This window comes from Scaptodrosophila lebanonensis, unplaced genomic scaffold (genome assembly GCF_003285725.1).
Source record: "Scaptodrosophila lebanonensis strain 11010-0011.00,11010-0021.00 unplaced genomic scaffold, SlebRS2 tig00000001-arrow-pilon, whole genome shotgun sequence".
NCBI classification, from domain to species: Eukaryota; Metazoa; Arthropoda; class Insecta; order Diptera; family Drosophilidae; genus Scaptodrosophila; species Scaptodrosophila lebanonensis.
In genome coordinates this window covers 20,792,592-20,810,868 of record NW_022060529.1, presented here as the reverse complement: position 1 = coordinate 20,810,868, position 18,277 = coordinate 20,792,592, and the positions used below count along the sequence as shown (strand labels likewise).

Sequence of the window (18,277 nt, the reverse complement as noted above, 5' to 3'; positions counted from 1 at the left end):
GCTACCAATTGCCAATAGCAAAAAATTCCAAAAACTAACACCGAAACCGAAACCAAAACCCAAATTCAATGGCATTTTAAAATCAAACGCTCATTACATCACACGCATACAGGTATGTATGTCTGTCTCTCTGTCTGTTTGTATCTCATAGATACCCACACAGCGCGCTGACAAACACATGTTAATTTAGTCTCAAATTGTATTTTATTTCTTTTAGTTTCTTTCTCCACATACGCACATGTGTATTATGGATTTCTTTTGGCAACAACGCCAAAACTCCAAATCAAATTTCATAATACATGCACACACTACTCTGCCGGATTATTATCAGAGCTATAAATTAATCAACACATGGCGACAGCGAATTGCGCCGATCGGCGAACTCTTCAGTTAGGGGAGGGACACGGACACGGGAACGGGAACGGAGGTCCCAATAGAAATGCATATGCAAATGGGAAGAGCACGGAAACGCTTTGATTTTGCCGGGTGTTTTTTTGAGGGCCGCATACACTCCACAAACATGTAGCGATGTGTGCAAGCGAAGCATTAATTTAATTTTATGTTTTTATTATGCATTTGCCGCATCAACATACAACTCTTACGATTGGCCCAAACCCAGACCCAGCCCAGTGAGTCGGCCAGCCGGCAAACTAAAATGCCAGCGGAGAAAGTGGACGCTGCAATTAAAGCTTCAGAGAGCGCGGAGGCGCAGTAAAACATGTTTTTTTTTGTTTAATTTCCATTTTTAGGTCTGCTTTTGGCCTACAGGACCATTTTATTATTGAAAATGTTGTTGTGGAAAATGTCATAATTGAGGTTGCGACCGCATTCGAAAGGAGCCAGTCGACCCGTAGTTGTTTGTATACGTGTGTATAACTAATTGATTTTATTTCGATCGCGTTGCAATAAAAGTATACAATTTAGTAGCCCTCTGTTTTGTTTGCATAAATATTAGGCGATTGATTAGTCATCGCCTGACTGTAGATTAGAGACTTATTAGGTTTGTGAACGGTTTACAGTTTTGATCGGAACTTGCGAAATGCTGCCAAATTAACAAGCATTTCGGACTTTGATGTCTCACGTCTGTCACTCGATCTCTGTTGTGGGTTTAGAAAATAATTTTCACTAATTTTTATGATATTTATGTAAGCGCTGCGTTGCTTTGATTAGCCTATTGCCCATTGGCTATTGTGTCGCATTTTGGGGGCAGGGCTTGGGTTATTACGGTCATAAATAATAATACGAGTGTCTATTTGCGGACATAATATGATGCTTGAAAGGCATATTTGTTATAATGATGTATATCAAACATTTTTAAAAATATGCCAATCCGTCTTCGTCTTTTTGTTTTTAATATTAAGTTTTTAAAATAAGTGAAAAGTGAGTGGCTTTTTGCATTTCTGTAGCTTTATTTCAATTTTTATTTCAATCGATACATTGTACATAATTATAATCGTAATGTCTTGCTTTATGGAAATAACATACTAGTATGCTGGCGCACAATAGACAGGGTAAATGGTAAATAGACAACATAAACAGTGTTCCTTCTTTAAGACTAACACTAGCACGTGTTATTGATGTTGGCTTACAACTACTAAATAAAAGTGTGGTTACCCACCCATTTATTTCGATTATTTTTTACGCACCGAGCGCAAACTTCTCGCACAGTACATTTAACGCGCTTTTATACTTAGTAATTCTAATAAGAAAATAGTTGATTTTCTCTTTTGTTTTTTGAATTTTGAGAAGATTTTGCAAAGCATGCATTTTTGAAAAATTGTTTTTAGGCAAACTTTTTGGTCTTTTGCAAAATCTTCTGTCAAAATAAACACGCATGCGAACAATGTGCACAATGATAGTGTGTGGGGGTTATGTTTAATTTTAGTATACTTTAATACTGGGTGTGACTTTTAATAAGTTAAATTTATGTATAGGTATGCTTATGTTATGTTTAGTCGTAACAAATCATGCACATTGTTGCTGAAGGCGCGTCGATCTGGACATCAAAGGCCTTGCCGCCAATGATTACGTTTTGTTTGGTTGTTTTCGTTTTTTGCTTAGACAAAATACATTTTACATAATGCAACTTAACACTTAATGTGCTGTTTAATTGGCGTGTGTTTTCTTTATTTTTATATAAATATATGCGTGGGTATATGAGTGTGTCAGTGTCTGGGAGTGTATGTGCTATTGTGTGGAAGAAAAAAACATTAATACTATTGTACAAATTTCACTTAATGTGTGATATTCAAATACAAAAAATCGTTGTGTAGGTGCAGGCAATAAAACATTTAAGAGTAATACAAAACAAGCTACAATAGGATAAATAGAGGACATGAAGCATTTAAACAACACGCGCTTTTTTCATAAATATGTTCAGTTTTTCGCAGAAATGGGCGCACTACACAATAGAATACCCTGTAGCATTTCTGGAGCATAAAACAATTCAAAAGAATTTGCTGGAATATAGTGGGAGTTCGCAAGTAAATAAATAGCCGTCAGATGCGACTAGGTCGACTTCGGTTAAATGTAGCGTTTGAAGTTTTTGTGTACAGGGTATAGGTAGCATGGCAAAAATCTGAACATTTACAAAAGGATTTTTAAACATTTATAATTAGAATAATGACGATTATGCAAATTGTATTTTATGACTTAAGAAAAACATCAATGTGCCCACAATTTATAGCAACACTTTTACTCAAACCACAAAGCAATCGCTTAACTCTACCACTTATAATTATGATTTCTATCTTCACTTCGGTAAATTTTGTGCATTGCTATAAATTGTACAGCAATACCTAACAAATTTCAGCAACGCAACAACTTATTTATGAAAACACGCCAGACACACACACATTGGTCGGCGCATTTTGAAAACTACATTGTTTGTTCGTTTGAAATTTGTTATTGTATGCATCGTTAATTCAATGCAGCTTAAGAATAATATTAAAATAGATTCATTATTAGCCGAGTTCCATCAGACATGCCAGCACAGTGTTCCTGTTGCTGTTTAGTAGCTTCTTGTTTACATTTTGTTGACTTTGAAAATAAATAAATACAAAATTTCACCAATATCTTTATCTCCATTATGACTGGGCAATAAATTTTCCATTTATTTTTTCAAGCGCTTGCCACTCATCGGAAGCACAAGAGTCTGACCTGCCGCCTGTATACATAAGTATGACGCTGGTTTTGAGCTTCGTTCATCAATATAATTCAATAATGCGTTAACAAGTACTCTTCCTATAAGACTATTTCGTAAATGTTTTGGGTATTGTATTATGTTCTTGCTTCATTTATCAACTTCAACTTCAACAACAAATAAATAAATATAATAACAACAGTTGGCACAATGTTAAATTCAGCAATATTAAATCCACTGTGCCCGCTGTCACACATAAATAAATAAATAGTTATTAACTAATAATTTGCTATTTCAAAATAGTACAAGTGCAGATATTTTTCATATTTTGCGTATTTCAATTTCTTGTATAATTTTGCACACAGGTTCAGTTTTAAGTTTCATGTTTTTTTTTTGACATTTTTTTTAGCTTTTGTGGACGGGTATTTACGAGCGATGGCAACAAAGAACTGCGTTTTTTGTTTTATTTTTTAGCATTGTTCAAGCCGAGCTCACTGAGAATTTTCAATGCGTTGCGCGCTGCATCGTTTTGCGACTCATCTGAACTTTTGCCAACGCCATGACAAATCTGTGGCGGTTCAGTGGAGAGTGTAACAATGGTGAGGAACTCGTTGTGATTGCCTTTCGGATAATCGGAGAAGTTTACCTAAAATATGATAAAAAATAAAGATTACTTATCTCATTAAATTTAAGCATGCGAATTGTACCCAGACACTAGTGTCAAGTACTATAAGACCCTCCTTAGGGACTGAATGAATGCTACTCAACATTTTCAAAACATTGTGGAATTGAATTTAGTTGAATAGGAATTGAATCAGTTTTAAATTCATTTCGATTCCCCTTGATACACAAAATGTACTTAAAAGCCGGATTGAAACATTGTGTAAGACAAGTTTCGACATCAGTTATAGCATTTCAACTACACTTAAGCGGTTTTCTTCATCACTCATTACCGCTTTCTAAAGTCCCCATTTTCTAAGACTGCTAGGAACTACATTAGGAAAATAAAATAAATTATTTTAAAAAAAATATTGTTGCATGAAAATTAAATCGTCTCTAGTAAGCATTTTGGATCAGGCTTCTTTAACTTTTTTCCATTTTTAATTTCACAGCTTTTTTGTGTAATGGTTCAACATTTCGAATAATGCATATTGTAGCGAACTTCTAAATCCAATCCAATTTTATGTAGATTTGAAGAAATTGAATTGCTGGCGATAGTTTTCAGTTGTAGCGTCAAAACCTAAGGCATTCAAATGTAATTTGCTTGATTTACTGAGAAGTAAATGCAGCAAGCTCTGTCAATAGATTATAAGAAAACGCACCTCGAAGTCTAGAAGTTTGCTTAAATACAATAGCTGCTCCTTCATGTGCACACCACCGCCAACTGCACCACCGCTATTTCCGCTCGTACTACTGCAGGAATTGCCAGCGTTGCTGCTGTTGTTCTTGCCATTACTGCTGCCAGTTGCATTGCTACTATTGCTGCTCACGCCGCTCGTGTTGCTTCCCGTGGAGGTGTTGAGTACGCTCTCAGTTGTAGCCTCGGGTGGATTAGACTCATTGTTGGTATTATCCTTAGACTCATCCGCTATAGCTATCGTCGAGGTTGCCGTCTTTGCCGTTGTGGCCTCCACTATAGCTTCTTCTTTGAGCTCCACGTTGTTTTTCACAATTGCCGAAATGTCCTTTTTCTTAGCTGCTTGAGGGAAATTATATACAAATATATTTCTTGAATTCATAAGATTTGGTGGCGCACTTACCTTTCTTGTTTTGTCGTAATATTAATATGCCGGGAACGGGTCCTGCTGGTGTTGAAACCATTGGTACATCTAGCCCAGCAACAGATTCAATGGCTGGGAGGGGGGCTACGGCTGCTGCTGAATCATTTTCTATGACATGCTCTGCTTCCGAGCTGGGAACATTTTCCGTATTTTCTAGCAATTCCAGGAGTGCTGTTTATATCAAGAGGAAAACGATTAGATTTTACTTTTAATAAAATGGGTTGTGACTTACCCTGCGCTGCGTTTCGTTTCGCCAACTTTTTGCTGTTGCCTGTCCCACGTGCTGTGTTGCCATTGGCGGATACTTCAATTACAAATTCCCGCCTCCTGGAACTCTCATTGCCATTCTTGGCCACTAGTTCGAAAATGGGCTCCTTTTCCTTGCGGTTCTGTTGCAATTGTATGAGCTTCGTAATTGGATTCTCCGCATCGTCCAGTTCCACAGTCTTCTCCTTAGTTGTATTACTCGCTCTTTTGCGTCGCTCGCCCTTCGCTGGGGGCGTGGCAGCAGTAGCTCCCTGGCCATTACTTGCCGCTGCTGCAGCGCCTTTGCCGGGTGTTTTCACTTTAATGCGCTTCATAGGGGTTTGTTTGGTGGGAGTCAATGGCGGCAGTTTTTGCAGTTCAGTCAACATCTTCTCCGCGGCACGCTTTTTCGAAATTTTCTTTCCATTGCCCTCGCCCTCGGTCACTATGGAGCCCACAATACAAGCAGTTATGAAATTCTTCATGTGAGCCGGTCCCTCCTCCCGGAGAACCTTGAAATGCACCGTCATGTTGCGTTTGATGCCGATTTCGTGCACCTGCGAGATGGGAGATTTCTTATCACCCTCATCCATAGAGTCATCCAATGCCTCTTCCGTGGAGCTGTTTGCCTGGGCCTTCAGCACCTGCAGCGCTCGTGCTGCTGCATCATGTTTAGCCTGCTGAAGCGTGCGTCCTATGCCCACGAACTTTTGCTTGCCCACGAACAGTGTTATCTTGCTGGGCGTGACGGGCAGTGGGGCAAAGGGACCATGTGGTCCGTGCATCATGTGCCCACCGAGCGGTGGTGGAAGCGCATACCGAGCCGGATATTTGGGCGTGAAGGTTCGCTGATGGCCGTAGATTCCACGATGCGGCTGCAGCGCCAAATGCGGATGTATGGGAGGCGCCGGTACCATATAGTTGCCATTACGACGCATGGCGTACGGAACGTGATTTGAGGGCGGTGGCCCTGATGCTTGCACCAAGCCAGCGGATGGCGGCGTGGGAAGCAGTGAGGCCCCATAACTATCCGTAGTCAGCATGGTATCACTAGGCGGTACTTGGGTGGGATCCAGCAGATAATAGGTACGCTGACCAAGCTTCATTGCCAGAGCATTGAGCTCTACTGTGGGCGTAATGTGGGTCCGAGACGGGTTAATTTCATCATTGCGCCGCACCTTGGGCGGCGGATGTTTATACGTGGTCTCCTCTATCGCCTTGGAGGCTGCCAAATGCTGTGCCTTTTTGATCTTAAATCCATCCGCCGAATACTCTTCCTCACCCAGTTTAAGGGTTACTGTAAAGGTTTTGCAATGTGCCGGACCGCGTTCGCCAGTTAACCGATACTGGTGCGTAATCTATAATGAGAAAAAGCAAAATACATTTTAATCGATATTTCAGTTTAGACTTTCTTTAATTTATAAAACAAAATTAATTTGTTCATTATTATCTAAAAATAATTTTAAAAAGCGAATTTAAGACATGTTTGAATATTGCATTTTCTTCAAAATAATTAATCAGATTTATTTAATGTTGCTTACATATTTACTTTATCTAAACTTTATTCGGCTTTCTGTAGGGTTAATGGGTAACGAATAAATTTAAGAGGTAGAATAAGGCCCGTTTATAGATATAATCCCTAATCTTGGCGTTTTATACGTTGAACAAAAAATCAACAATTTTATATTCGGTTTTCCGTGTCGTTATTATATGTCACCACTTTATTGGCTTTTTATGATTATACCACTGACCTTTACGTTGTGATTAACAAACACAAAAAAAGTTTATTTTGCGAACAATGCTCCCTTATTGTAACCATTTCTTTAAATGATATAAGTTTATTAGTTTCAGGTTTAAGCAATTTAAATGCACAGTTATTAGTTTATTTAGTTTATTTATTTTATAATTTCTTTCATTAATTCGAAAGAGCTACAACAATTATATGACTTGCTACTGCTTCTCTCGCCTCTAAGCAATTTTAAATACCAATTTATTGGTTTATTTAGATTATTGGTTTTATAATTTTTTGGTTAATCCACAGGAGCTACACCAATTAGTAATAGTTATAGAAGCCTATGACTCGCTACTATTCCTCTCACCTTGTTGTATCGCGCTAACTCATTAACCAAACACATGGGCGTTTTATCCTTGGAGCTGCGTGAAGTGCTGTTGTCCTCGTTGGGTAAATTGCCAGCTGCATCGATGTGTTCCGAGCTGCTGCTGATGTTGTCCTCGTTTGGAGTTTGAAGCGCCGAAGCAGCAGCCGTGTCCGTGGCTTCTAGAGACGTTGTCGTCGTCGTAGTCTTCTCGACGAACTCGCCAGCTGCATTGTCGTCGGGCGTGATGACAATATTGTTGCTATTGCTAGTGGTTGCTAACGGAAGAAGCTCTGTTGCTGCTACTACTACATCTGAGGCGGGAACTGTTTGGCCATTTGTCTTGGCATTGCGATATGTGTTTTGCAGAATGGTTTTGGGCGCATGCGTAAAACTGTTGTTGACACTATTAGCATTGTAGTGGCTGATGTTGTTGTTGTATTTGGAAGGCTTTGTGGCATTGTTTATGTAGTAGTGGGGCGGTTTACCGCCCATTATGGGCTGCGGCTGCGCAGCATAGCCCCCCAAATGGGCAGTCATGTAGGGTGGGGCTTGATTGTAGGAAAGTGCCGCAGCATTCGCTGCCATGTGGTTGTAGGTCTGCGGAGCTGGCTGATTACATTTCACATGTCCATTATTGGTATTCAGGTGCTGATGCTGCTGGCGAATCTTTTGCATTTGATTCGTATTGTGATGATAGGTGGCGGTGCTGGCGTTTGCCGGCTGTGTGTGATGATGATGATGGCTCAGACTGCAAGTATACGCAGGAATAAAGCAACAAATTCGGTTGATAATATTGACAAACAACTTAGAAGGCAGCGGTCAAAGTTTGTGGCATGTAAACAAAAACGCGCGCACAATGCGAGATATCAGGCGTGAAAAGGATTATGGAGGAGCAAAATGTGGCACACACACACAATTTATACAAAATTGGGCGCATAAAAATTCTTAAGACCTACTACAAAATACTTGAACGCGCTTTTCTGTATATGTAGTATAAGTACGAACATGGCAAACAAAATTTGGCAGCCAAACAATCAAAATACCAACATAGCCATAGAAGCGACAGAAGCAGACCCAGCCGTAAGGAAACAGTCGGCAGCAGCAGCATGCCTATCTCACCCTTTCGCTTTGTGATCCTTTATGCCTTGTGGTTGGAGTTTTTGCCGCGGCCGAAGCTTCTGACAACAGCGGCGAGTGGGAACAATAGGGGAAATCGTAGCAAAGCACAAAAGCCGCATTCTTTTTTGTATCGTGTCATTTTTCGCCAACTGTCAGTTTCAATTGAGACGCACCTACCGCACCCCGACACCCGAAACTCTACACCCAACAACACCCTGATATTCGTAGCTGGGCATGCGCAAATGCCAGCGGCATGTTGACCAATAAACTTATGAATTTCACAATAGGCAATGAGAATTTGGCACTTTTTAATCGCAAGATCAGTGAACTGTGGAATGGAATCAAATTAGCACTGATATGGGTAATTGCATCCAATTTCAAATCAACACAGGCTTCAAAATGCAGACATTTTCGATAGAAGTTATTATCAAGAATAGAAGTATCAAATAGGGGAGATATTTTAACTAAATTACATTATTATTTTAACTTTTCTTTTACAATTCAGCACTACACTCTTTTGCATTTATAACTCTCCCAACTTTTTCTTTTTGGATAATAATCTTTCACCTGCAAGTTTGCGTTTTAATTTTGGCATGCTGCCAAAAATGATCGAGAATGCACGTTTAAGCTGATAACGGCGAGTTGCTGCGCCAGACACAAGCGACGCGAGTGTGATTCCAATCGCAGCTGAATTCGAACTGAGGACTAACGAGGATGAGAAGCTCATTCCTATGAAGTCGTCGGTGCAAAACATATGATATCGGGGAGAATATACGAAACGAGGCACGCAGAACTGGATGCCGCAGTGTATGAGTAAATGGGCAAGCGATCCAACGTCAAGGATAATTGCAGCGCAGACTTCGAAGGCGACGTCGTCGCCAGAAACCCGTTATTGAGCGGAAGTCATGCTGAGTGCGAAAGAACAAAGGTGCACTGAAATTATAATTTATGAGTTGAGAAAATGGGATGATGAGTCTCACACCGATTGTCAGTGACAGGAATTAACATAATTGCTGAAACGCATAAAGCTAGACATGCTGCCGATTTTGATGCTGTCAAGGGTAACGACTAACCACTAGGCTAAAGTTTAACTTTAATTTTGCTTTCGCCCATCCCTAATAGATTTAAGTTCATTGAAATTATTTCTAAAAACGTTTATAAAACTATAAAACGAATAATTCAAGCAACGTTTTTTCTCCTGATCAAATTTTCATCAATCTAGTCAAATATATTATTATTATAATCGTACTTGTATAGCAAAATACTTGCTAGGTCCTAATTCTAATTGCCATTCAAATGGTTTTAATAAAATGTTTAATATTTAATTCAATTGAATTGAATTCATGTGTTGAGAATAAGATTTCAAATAAATGTGAATTGAATATTAACAATATTTCAATTTTCGATTCATTTGAGAGTTTTGACCTTTAACATATGTAGTATATGTACCGTGCATGGTGATGTTCCCGCTGTGTCTGTTGCTGTTGTGGAGCTCCAAGAGCTACCGTCGCAGCTGACGCTCCAGGCGCTGTCGGCGGTAGACTGGCCATAAGCTGTTGATCCTGTGTGAGGGCAGGCGCCATGGCTGGATGTAGGGGTATGTGATTGTGATGATGGGCAGCACGGACGTGTGGCGTCTGTCTGGCCGAATGCACATGATGTTGCATCTTGTACTGATTGCTCCCAAGGTTCCCGATGGAGAGGGAGTTGACAGAAGGCTGACAGAGTGCTGCGGGCAGCTGCAAAAAGAGTTAACGTTCAGTTCAACAAACAAACAAGAAGAGCGCGGCACAATGCAATATTTTTATTGGCGACACAAAGGGGCAAAAGGTGTCTTATTGTTTGCCAATTGTGTGTGCTTTCAACAGGAATCGGAAACAACATGTAGCAGGATGGACACTACATGTAAATGGATGCACCCAGCCCAAGATGAGTCTTTTTGTCTGTGCCTAAATCAAATTGTGACAGGCTCTTTGATTTGGTGGCGGGTTTAGGGGCAGCAGCAACCATCAACCACCAACAGGGAGCAGGCAAGAAATGTGCAATGCAAACACATAGCTACTTTTACACACACACATGCGTACATAGTACGTGCAGCAATGCAACGCGACACAAACAAACATATACATATGTGAATATATTTGTGTGGAAGTTGTTGCACTTTTCTAGTTTTTGTGGTAGTTTGATTTCGATGCATTCAAATGTGTGCTTGTATCTCTGTATGTTCATATTATGTATATGCATTGAAATTGGATAAAATGCAGCTGCATTTTTGATTCAAATAAATTGTTTTGCATATGGAAATCAAGTTCTAAAGGACGGACCGCACTTACGTGCATTGAACTGAACACTCACACAGCAGAGACTGCATAGTTTGTGATTTTCGTTAACCCCTTTGTGTGCACACATATGCGACGCCACTGTCCGGTGTGGCATAACCATTTGTTGTGCCGACCAGCGCTTGTACGAGGATAGTTCTACTTACCGCTTATTGTCAGCGTATTTTTGTACTTCACTTGTTTGTGTGTAAAAGGCCAAACGCATTAAAAGGCAATGCAGCTCGAATCGAATCGGTTTGTGTATGTGTGGTGTATATGTATATGTATAGAAAGTATTAGAATTTACTGGTGGCGGCGACAGCGAGAAATCGTTTTTAAGGGACCGAGACTTTTAGCTACACAAAGAACACTTTAAAACTACATTAACACTTAAATTAAATTGATGAACTTATTAGACTAACATTTAACTTTAGTTTAGGACATTAAGTAAGCCTTATTAGTTGTTGAAAACTTGCTTTAATTATAATTTATAAACGTGCGGCCATACTTTGCACTGTGGCTGCGGATGAAACTCGACAAATAATAATGGCATTTAGGTAAGCGGGACGCGGGGTGTTTGCGCTTTGGTGTTGGTAAGTGTTTCGTTTCTGTCAGGGTTGTGTATTGTAGAGCTACCACTAGATTTAAGCACTGGTGTTGCCAGATCAATGTAACTAGTTGTACAAATAAATACCATACTGAAATGGTTCAAAAACTTAATTGAAGTTTTTATATGTGCCAATGGCGCCCTCTTTTGAAAAGGACTCGAACGTTTCTATAAAAAAAACTGGATTTTTTAACATTTTGGCCTGGGACTTAATAGTTGGTATTACTACTTATATATAATAGTTTATGTTTTATGATCTGAGAGTGTTTTAAAAATGAAATTAATTAACGTATAAATTTGAACGATTGCCCTTCAGATTAAAAACTAATATTTATTTAACGCTCGTCTGTCTGTTTTTGCTGACATCTTTGCTACAATGCTTACTGGCCTCTATGCTGGCCGTTTCATGGCACACCCAGAATTTCCGGCTTTATGAACGTTGACACCCACAGCTAAGAGAAGGCCGCTCTCAAACTTCCGCAATGACGCCTCCAATCCGGTTATTAACTAATTTCGTCAATCTTGTTCCAGAATAAGATGGATTATCATTTGAACGTGGTTCTCACCGTATTGGCGTCCCCCAGTCACAGGACAGTATAAACATAGCTGAAATAGCACTTGTTAAGAATGTTTCATTTCGAAATATAAAAAAAGATTGTAGAAAAACTGTAACATAAGATACGTTTAAAAACGCTGTCATAGTAACATAATATTTGTGAAACTTTTATTAGCTATTGTATAAGTAACTAATATGGCAGGAATTATAATTCTCATCTTCGAGAAGGGGGTTGTGGAATAATTGAATCTAATTGTAACTCAAGATCCTGTCTTTTCCATGGCGTGTTTAAATATCCAGAAAGGACTTTTGAAGCCTTCTGATCAAGTTTAACTTTCTCGAAATTCTCAAAAATCAGGACCTACTATTTTCATAGGTAATTAGAAAAGGCAATACTTATTCCTTACATAGTTACTGAATCGTAAAACAAGGAAAGTTCTTTCCCCCCTACGCGTAAGACTAACCATTTTTAATTATCTACCAAATTTTATATTATTTTATTTCTTTTGATGTATAAAACAAAATCGAAAAGAACGAACACTAACTCGTAAAGCCACATTATGAATAATAGCAACATAAAATGAAACAAATTTGCTTATAACTTTTGAATACTTGGTCCGATCATAGTTGATGTCGTTGGGCGTGGAATTAAGCGGATTCAAAAAGTCAATTTAATTAACTGTTATTCAAAGTAAATATTTTTTAGTTGGCTTAAATTAACTAAACTAGGCCACAAGTTATTTATTAAAGAAATACATTTTTGCTTCCATATTACCAGGATATTAGAGATACGAAGGCTGACGCTGCTTATATTAAATTATTGCTTAAATTAAATGAAGCTATTGTTAAATCTTACAGTAAGCTTCTATAACATAATAACAAAATTCCATAGTACAGGGCAGTTGTTTCTCAAATGGAGTTTAATTCGAAATTAAATGATTATTCATAAAACTATTTTTGTTTAGTATGTACTTAGTAACCTAAAGATGGGGAATGGGTTATACATTTTACAAATCACACTAAATAAAACATTTCAGAACTCATCAATTAATAAGCAAAGATTGCAAGTGCATTGAGATTTGCAGAAATTGCTCGAACACTTTTTCAAATTGCTGTTGGGCGGAGAAGACCACTCCCTGTTTTTCCTACTGGAAACCTCAATAACCAACTCTATCAATCTCGTCCGGTGCAAACAATGAACCGACAACTCAACTGACTAATTTTTGAGCAATTGCCAAAACCGATGAAAACAAAATAATTTCAGAATTATAGCAATGGCCACAAAATAATAAAATTTACCACAAAATGTGCAAAAATGCAAAACCTTACTGCGCCATAAATTCTTGAAAGTTAAGCAATCGAATAGTTAGTTGGCAAGAGGAGATGCTTGAACGAGGGGAAGAATGTAAAATATGGCTTTTGAGGTCAAGTGTAAATTCTGTGCGGTTTTTGAACGCTGTTGTGAACCAGAAATACAATCAAAAGCAATTCGCATGACCAGTCATATATAGATATTCAAAAATACGTATAATATGGCAAAAAAATATATTCCAAGCAATTGAAACCTGGCCTCAGATTACAAGTATTGTAGCTAATTAACACACTATATGGTACTCATTAAAAACACGGAGCGTTGTTCAATCATATGTTGGCAATGTAAGTCAGGCATAGTACACTTACACTTAGTGAACTACAGATATACTTGTATGTACATATATATAAAGAAGAGTGTTTGTCTGGGGCTGCCCAATGAAATCGAAAACAAATAAAACTCAAATAAGCACAGAGCGGAGCCAGAAAAATAACATGAAATTTATTTAAAGGTAAATAGAAGCACAAAAAGTCGAAAACCAAGCCAAATATGTACATTTCAGCAAACAATAATAAACTTTAGTTCCGCGGGGAGCTACAAGCCAAATGAGAATTCTTGTTTGCAATCACGCAAAGCCACGGAGCCCAGAAAAATAGAGGGCGAGAATGAGTACGAGAGAGTCACAAAAAGCCCGCCACTTGAACGAGTCAGACATCCAACAACTTAACAAAACAGCTTCAAGTGTCTGAGACTTAGTCGAAGAAGAAGTTTTCACTCAGTGCCGGCGATGGGAAAGGAAAAGAGGAAGTGGGCTGCACCTTCTGCGCCAGCTGTTTGCCACCAAATGCAACAAAATCAACGGCCAACAGCTTGTTCCAAGCTCGGAACGAGGCAATGAAATTTGAAAGCCGTCATGAATTGTAAACAATCGGAACGAAGACAAAACAAATTTAAAATGTTGCATCACGGATTTGTGAAAATTCAGTTAAAGTTGTAAATTTGTAAACACATACATACATACATACCAGAGAACTGCAGCGGTGCACCGCAACAATAAGTACACCGCATACCTACTTAGAATATTTCACTCACGATCACACAAAACACCGCATAAAAAATGATGCGGTGTTGATTATACTCATGGCCTTCTTATACTTAGATCAATGCAATCACAACAAGACTTTTCGCTATCCTCTTCACTCATTTTTGTACTTATGCGGTTGGTGATTGCAAAGAAACTTGTGAGAGTAAAAACCACCACCAAATGTTTGCGATCAATTGAGTATTGGGTTTTCTCGCACTCGGCAATTTTTTTACTCTGTCTTTTTGAGTGTTCGCTCTGCACCATCAATTCAGATGCGGTGCCTGCAATACTTGTACTTATGAAAGTATAATTTGCGATGTTGACCTTGGATATTCAGTGCACATGTGTTTACACGTATGTACATATGTATGTAGTAGAACATGTATGTATGTTCTTTTGTGTGTACACTGTACATATTCCGCTACGATTTTGTTTTGGCTATATCGCTAAGAATACAAACATAAACAAGGCAAGGTAAAAAAAAGATGTGTACAAAATTAAAAGGATTTATTTAATTCATTTTTTTGCTCTTATGAATACGATCATCTATGATCGATTCAACACTAATGAGGCTTATGCAGCAATTAACTATACCCTTCCATATGAAGCAGAATGCAGAAACAAATAATTTACAGTGCATTATGAGCATACATAAAAAAACGCCGTTATGCACATGCGTTGTTTTCAGTACTTGGTCTTTGCTTCGCTTCGATTTTCATATGCGGTGTTTGCAGTACCCGGTCTTTGCTTTGCTAATCATCACATTGATTTTGTCAACTCTTCTCTCATCGTTTCTTGCGCACGCAATATTTGTATTGTGCGCGTATGAGTATAAGTACGATTGCAGAAAACGACAACAAGAATGTGCGATGAAAAAGTAAAGCAGAAACCGCATACACCCATGATCGAGTACGAAAGTGATCCAGTCATACCAATACAAAAATGCCTTTTGAGTATGTCACTGAATTGACAAAATAGTATGCGGTGGCGATCACACCGCAACCGCTTTTTCAGTAAGTATACTTAGAGTCACAAAAATAGGCACTCATGCAGTTCTCTGATACATACCTAATACAAATGCTACTTCTAAAGTGTCTGTGTCGCTGCGGCAAACTCTGCGGTAATTAAACGAAGCGCCGACTTGCTTTAAGAAATTCACTGCATACTCGTATTGCCAGAAATGTTGCAAAACAATTAAAAACTTTGGACTTTCATGAGTCAATCAAAAGCTGCATAGTCAGCGCCACGCCCCCAACACTCCCAACGCCCTTAACGCCTCTTACGCCCACAACGCCCACATCTGTCGCATACAAACAACAACAACCACCGCAAACAAAATGCAAGTTGGTAAAGTTATTGTGGCAAGTTTTTGCAAAGCACTTTGAATGCCAGGCGCAATATTTTGCCAAGCATAACACAACACGCATCCGCCGCGTTGGACAGCACATCATACACACATCCACCCACATACCCACACATGCTACTTATATACATACATGCATATAAGATGACAGCAGCCGTTGCTTTATGCAATTTCTCGTGTGTTTTGCAATCAGACAAGCGAAACGAGTGGGCGGCGCAGAAACAACAGCTGTTGCGAAAACAAAATTTTCAAAAATGCCTAAAAGGGGAAAATAAATCAAGAGAACTCGTGTGCTTAACAGAAAACGCAACAGTCAACAGGGTCCGATGTACCTAGTATGTATATGTCCATTGAGACCCACAAAACTCATATAAATACATATGTATATATACAGCATTTTGATGATTTCTACCCACATTTTACGGCCACAAGCAGTGCACATTTAAATCCTATTTTTCCGTGTTTGTTTTTATTTCAGTATAAATAAAATCAGCTAAGTTTGTTTGCTTTAAATATTTACTATTTGCGCACATATCGTGTGTGGAATCATTGGAATGCATGCATACATATATTTCAACTGATTTTAAATGGAGAACACTACTGAATTACCTTAATAAATTACTTAATTACTAGGCATTAGAATAAATTTCATTTTAAATAAATAACGAGCTCGAAGTCCCATGGGCTTACCAGCTGAGCAGAGCCCACGTAAACCGACTGGACAGGCACACCAATCCCCTCGCCATTAACCTGCTAGACAACAGCACCTCCACCCGTCGTCCAAGAATATAGCACCTTCCTCATCGCACAAACTAAAATTCCGCACCCATATCAGCCCACCACCCTACTAAGTCCCACATAATACAAAATCCTAATGCCAATGTTCTCCCATTGGAATTTACTGATTGTCCAATCGGACAGATTGCAAATATAAATCATCTGTTACAAAAAATTAAATAAATAGAATGCACTTAATATAATTTGAAGTATCTTAATTGAAATTAGGAATGGAATGCTTGAGTCGAGTGTCTTTTTTTTCTATCTTTAATATAAGCATTGACAATACATGTTAACAAATATAAATAGTCTAACCTCGGGCACTTTCGCGCCAGGATTAATAAGTAAGGGGTGGCTTATGCGTATGTAATTGTTTTGACAAATCCTAATCGTTTTAGCCTTCGCAAAGGTCTGGCAGGAAGGAGTCCTCTTGCAAGCAAACTGCGGTACCTCAGTAGCTTGTCACTACTTGTCTACTTGTGTGCCTTCCAATCTGCTCCTCCACGGTGAACAGGCTTAGGTCTCGGTGAAGGGTCGAGCCGGTCGAGCCGGTCGAGCCGCACGTACGAGGGACAGTTAGTAATTCTTGAGTCGAGTGCTAAGAATAACACCAAATTCACTTTTACGCATGCTATTGCAACTGTTCATAAACATATGACTCTTAGTATACAAGATATTTAAGATCTGGCATTTCGTAGTTTTAATGAAGAAGAAACCTGTTAATTGTAATGGAATTATCAACTATTTTCTGCTGGAAGCATTCCTGTTTAAGCCGCTATAAGTATAATAGTGGCTGTTTGTTTAAGAGAAATACGGTTGAAGAGTCCGGTTGCTAGCTTAGCCCGCATGGCATGTGTTTTGTCAGGCGACCGAAATGTTATGAATAACAAAATAGCACAAGATCCACAAGCATATATGAATGTACGTGTATATATATGTATATATGGAATTTGATGCCGGTTGCAGGAGTTTCCATTTGCAGTAACAGGACAGTGAGAGAGGCGAGACGCTTCGGCTTGTGAAACCAAAGCAATTGGGCTGTCAGACAGCTCTTCATAAATTAAATTTCATTTAGTTAGTTGGGCTTATCAGAAAAGACAACTCTGCAAATTATGCAGAAGAGAACAATTTAAAATTTAATAGTAAATGGAGGCCACAAACTTTACATTATAGAGGTAATGCAATGATTGGGCGTTAATTTACTCGCATCGCCCCGGCACTGGTTGTGGAACCAGCCATAGCGCCAGCTGGTCGCCTCCGGGTAGTGGTATTTGAGCTCGGGACAGCGCTCATAGCGCGTTTCTAGATACGTGGCACGTTGCCCGCTCCGCAGCAGCTGCAACTCGGCATCTGGCACAGACTTCATCGCATGATGGCAGTGGCCGAAGTTGCGCTGCTCCACCTGAGACAGATCGTAATCGAAGGCGCAGGATGCGGCTGCACGGCGGCTTCGACTACGCCGCTGGTACGAGGAAACACAATTCCACTTGGGTACTGGCTTCGATGTTGCTGTTGTGGTCGAAACAGATTTTGTTGCAACTACTGCTGCTGCCTTGCTGCGCATGTGTGACTTGGACTTGGAAGCAGCTGAGGAGTTGACGAGCGTATCGCGCTTCACCTCTGGCAGAACTTTATTTCTGGGGGACTTCTTAGCCGCAGCAATGGGCGCTGAGTTTGGCGCTATCTGATGCTGTGTCCTTGTGGCACTCAATATTCGACTGATATGTGCTCCTGGACGCTCTTCCGTACTTCGTCTTAGCGCCGCAGTCATTCTGGTAGCACTATTTGAGGATCGATTCTTAGTCGCGTTTTCGTTCTTGTTTTCAATACGTTGCTTTTGCACGCACGCATTTTGGAATTTGGAAGAGCTTTG

The 18,277-nt window shown here is 39.4% G+C and overlaps 2 protein-coding genes across 2 annotated transcripts; both read right to left on the bottom strand.

Moving 5' to 3' along the window:
* Positions 1-3,198: 3,198 nt before the first annotated feature.
* Positions 3,199-11,207, bottom strand: LOC115620695 (maternal effect protein staufen). Its single transcript, XM_030514068.1, has 7 exons — positions 10,873-11,207; positions 9,837-10,126; positions 7,269-8,016; positions 5,156-6,527; positions 4,903-5,094; positions 4,465-4,838; positions 3,199-3,788 (listed from the first exon to the last, which is right to left on the bottom strand). Exons 2-7 carry the CDS (start codon positions 10,052-10,054, stop codon positions 3,606-3,608), a joined length of 3,087 nt encoding a protein of 1,028 aa, XP_030369928.1. The 5' UTR covers positions 10,055-10,126; positions 10,873-11,207; the 3' UTR covers positions 3,199-3,605.
* Positions 11,208-17,514: 6,307 nt separating this feature from the next.
* On the bottom strand, positions 17,515-18,277 carry LOC115634233. The gene has a single exon (XM_030531825.1). It carries the CDS (start codon positions 18,173-18,175, stop codon positions 17,567-17,569), a length of 609 nt encoding a protein of 202 aa, XP_030387685.1. The 5' UTR covers positions 18,176-18,277; the 3' UTR covers positions 17,515-17,566.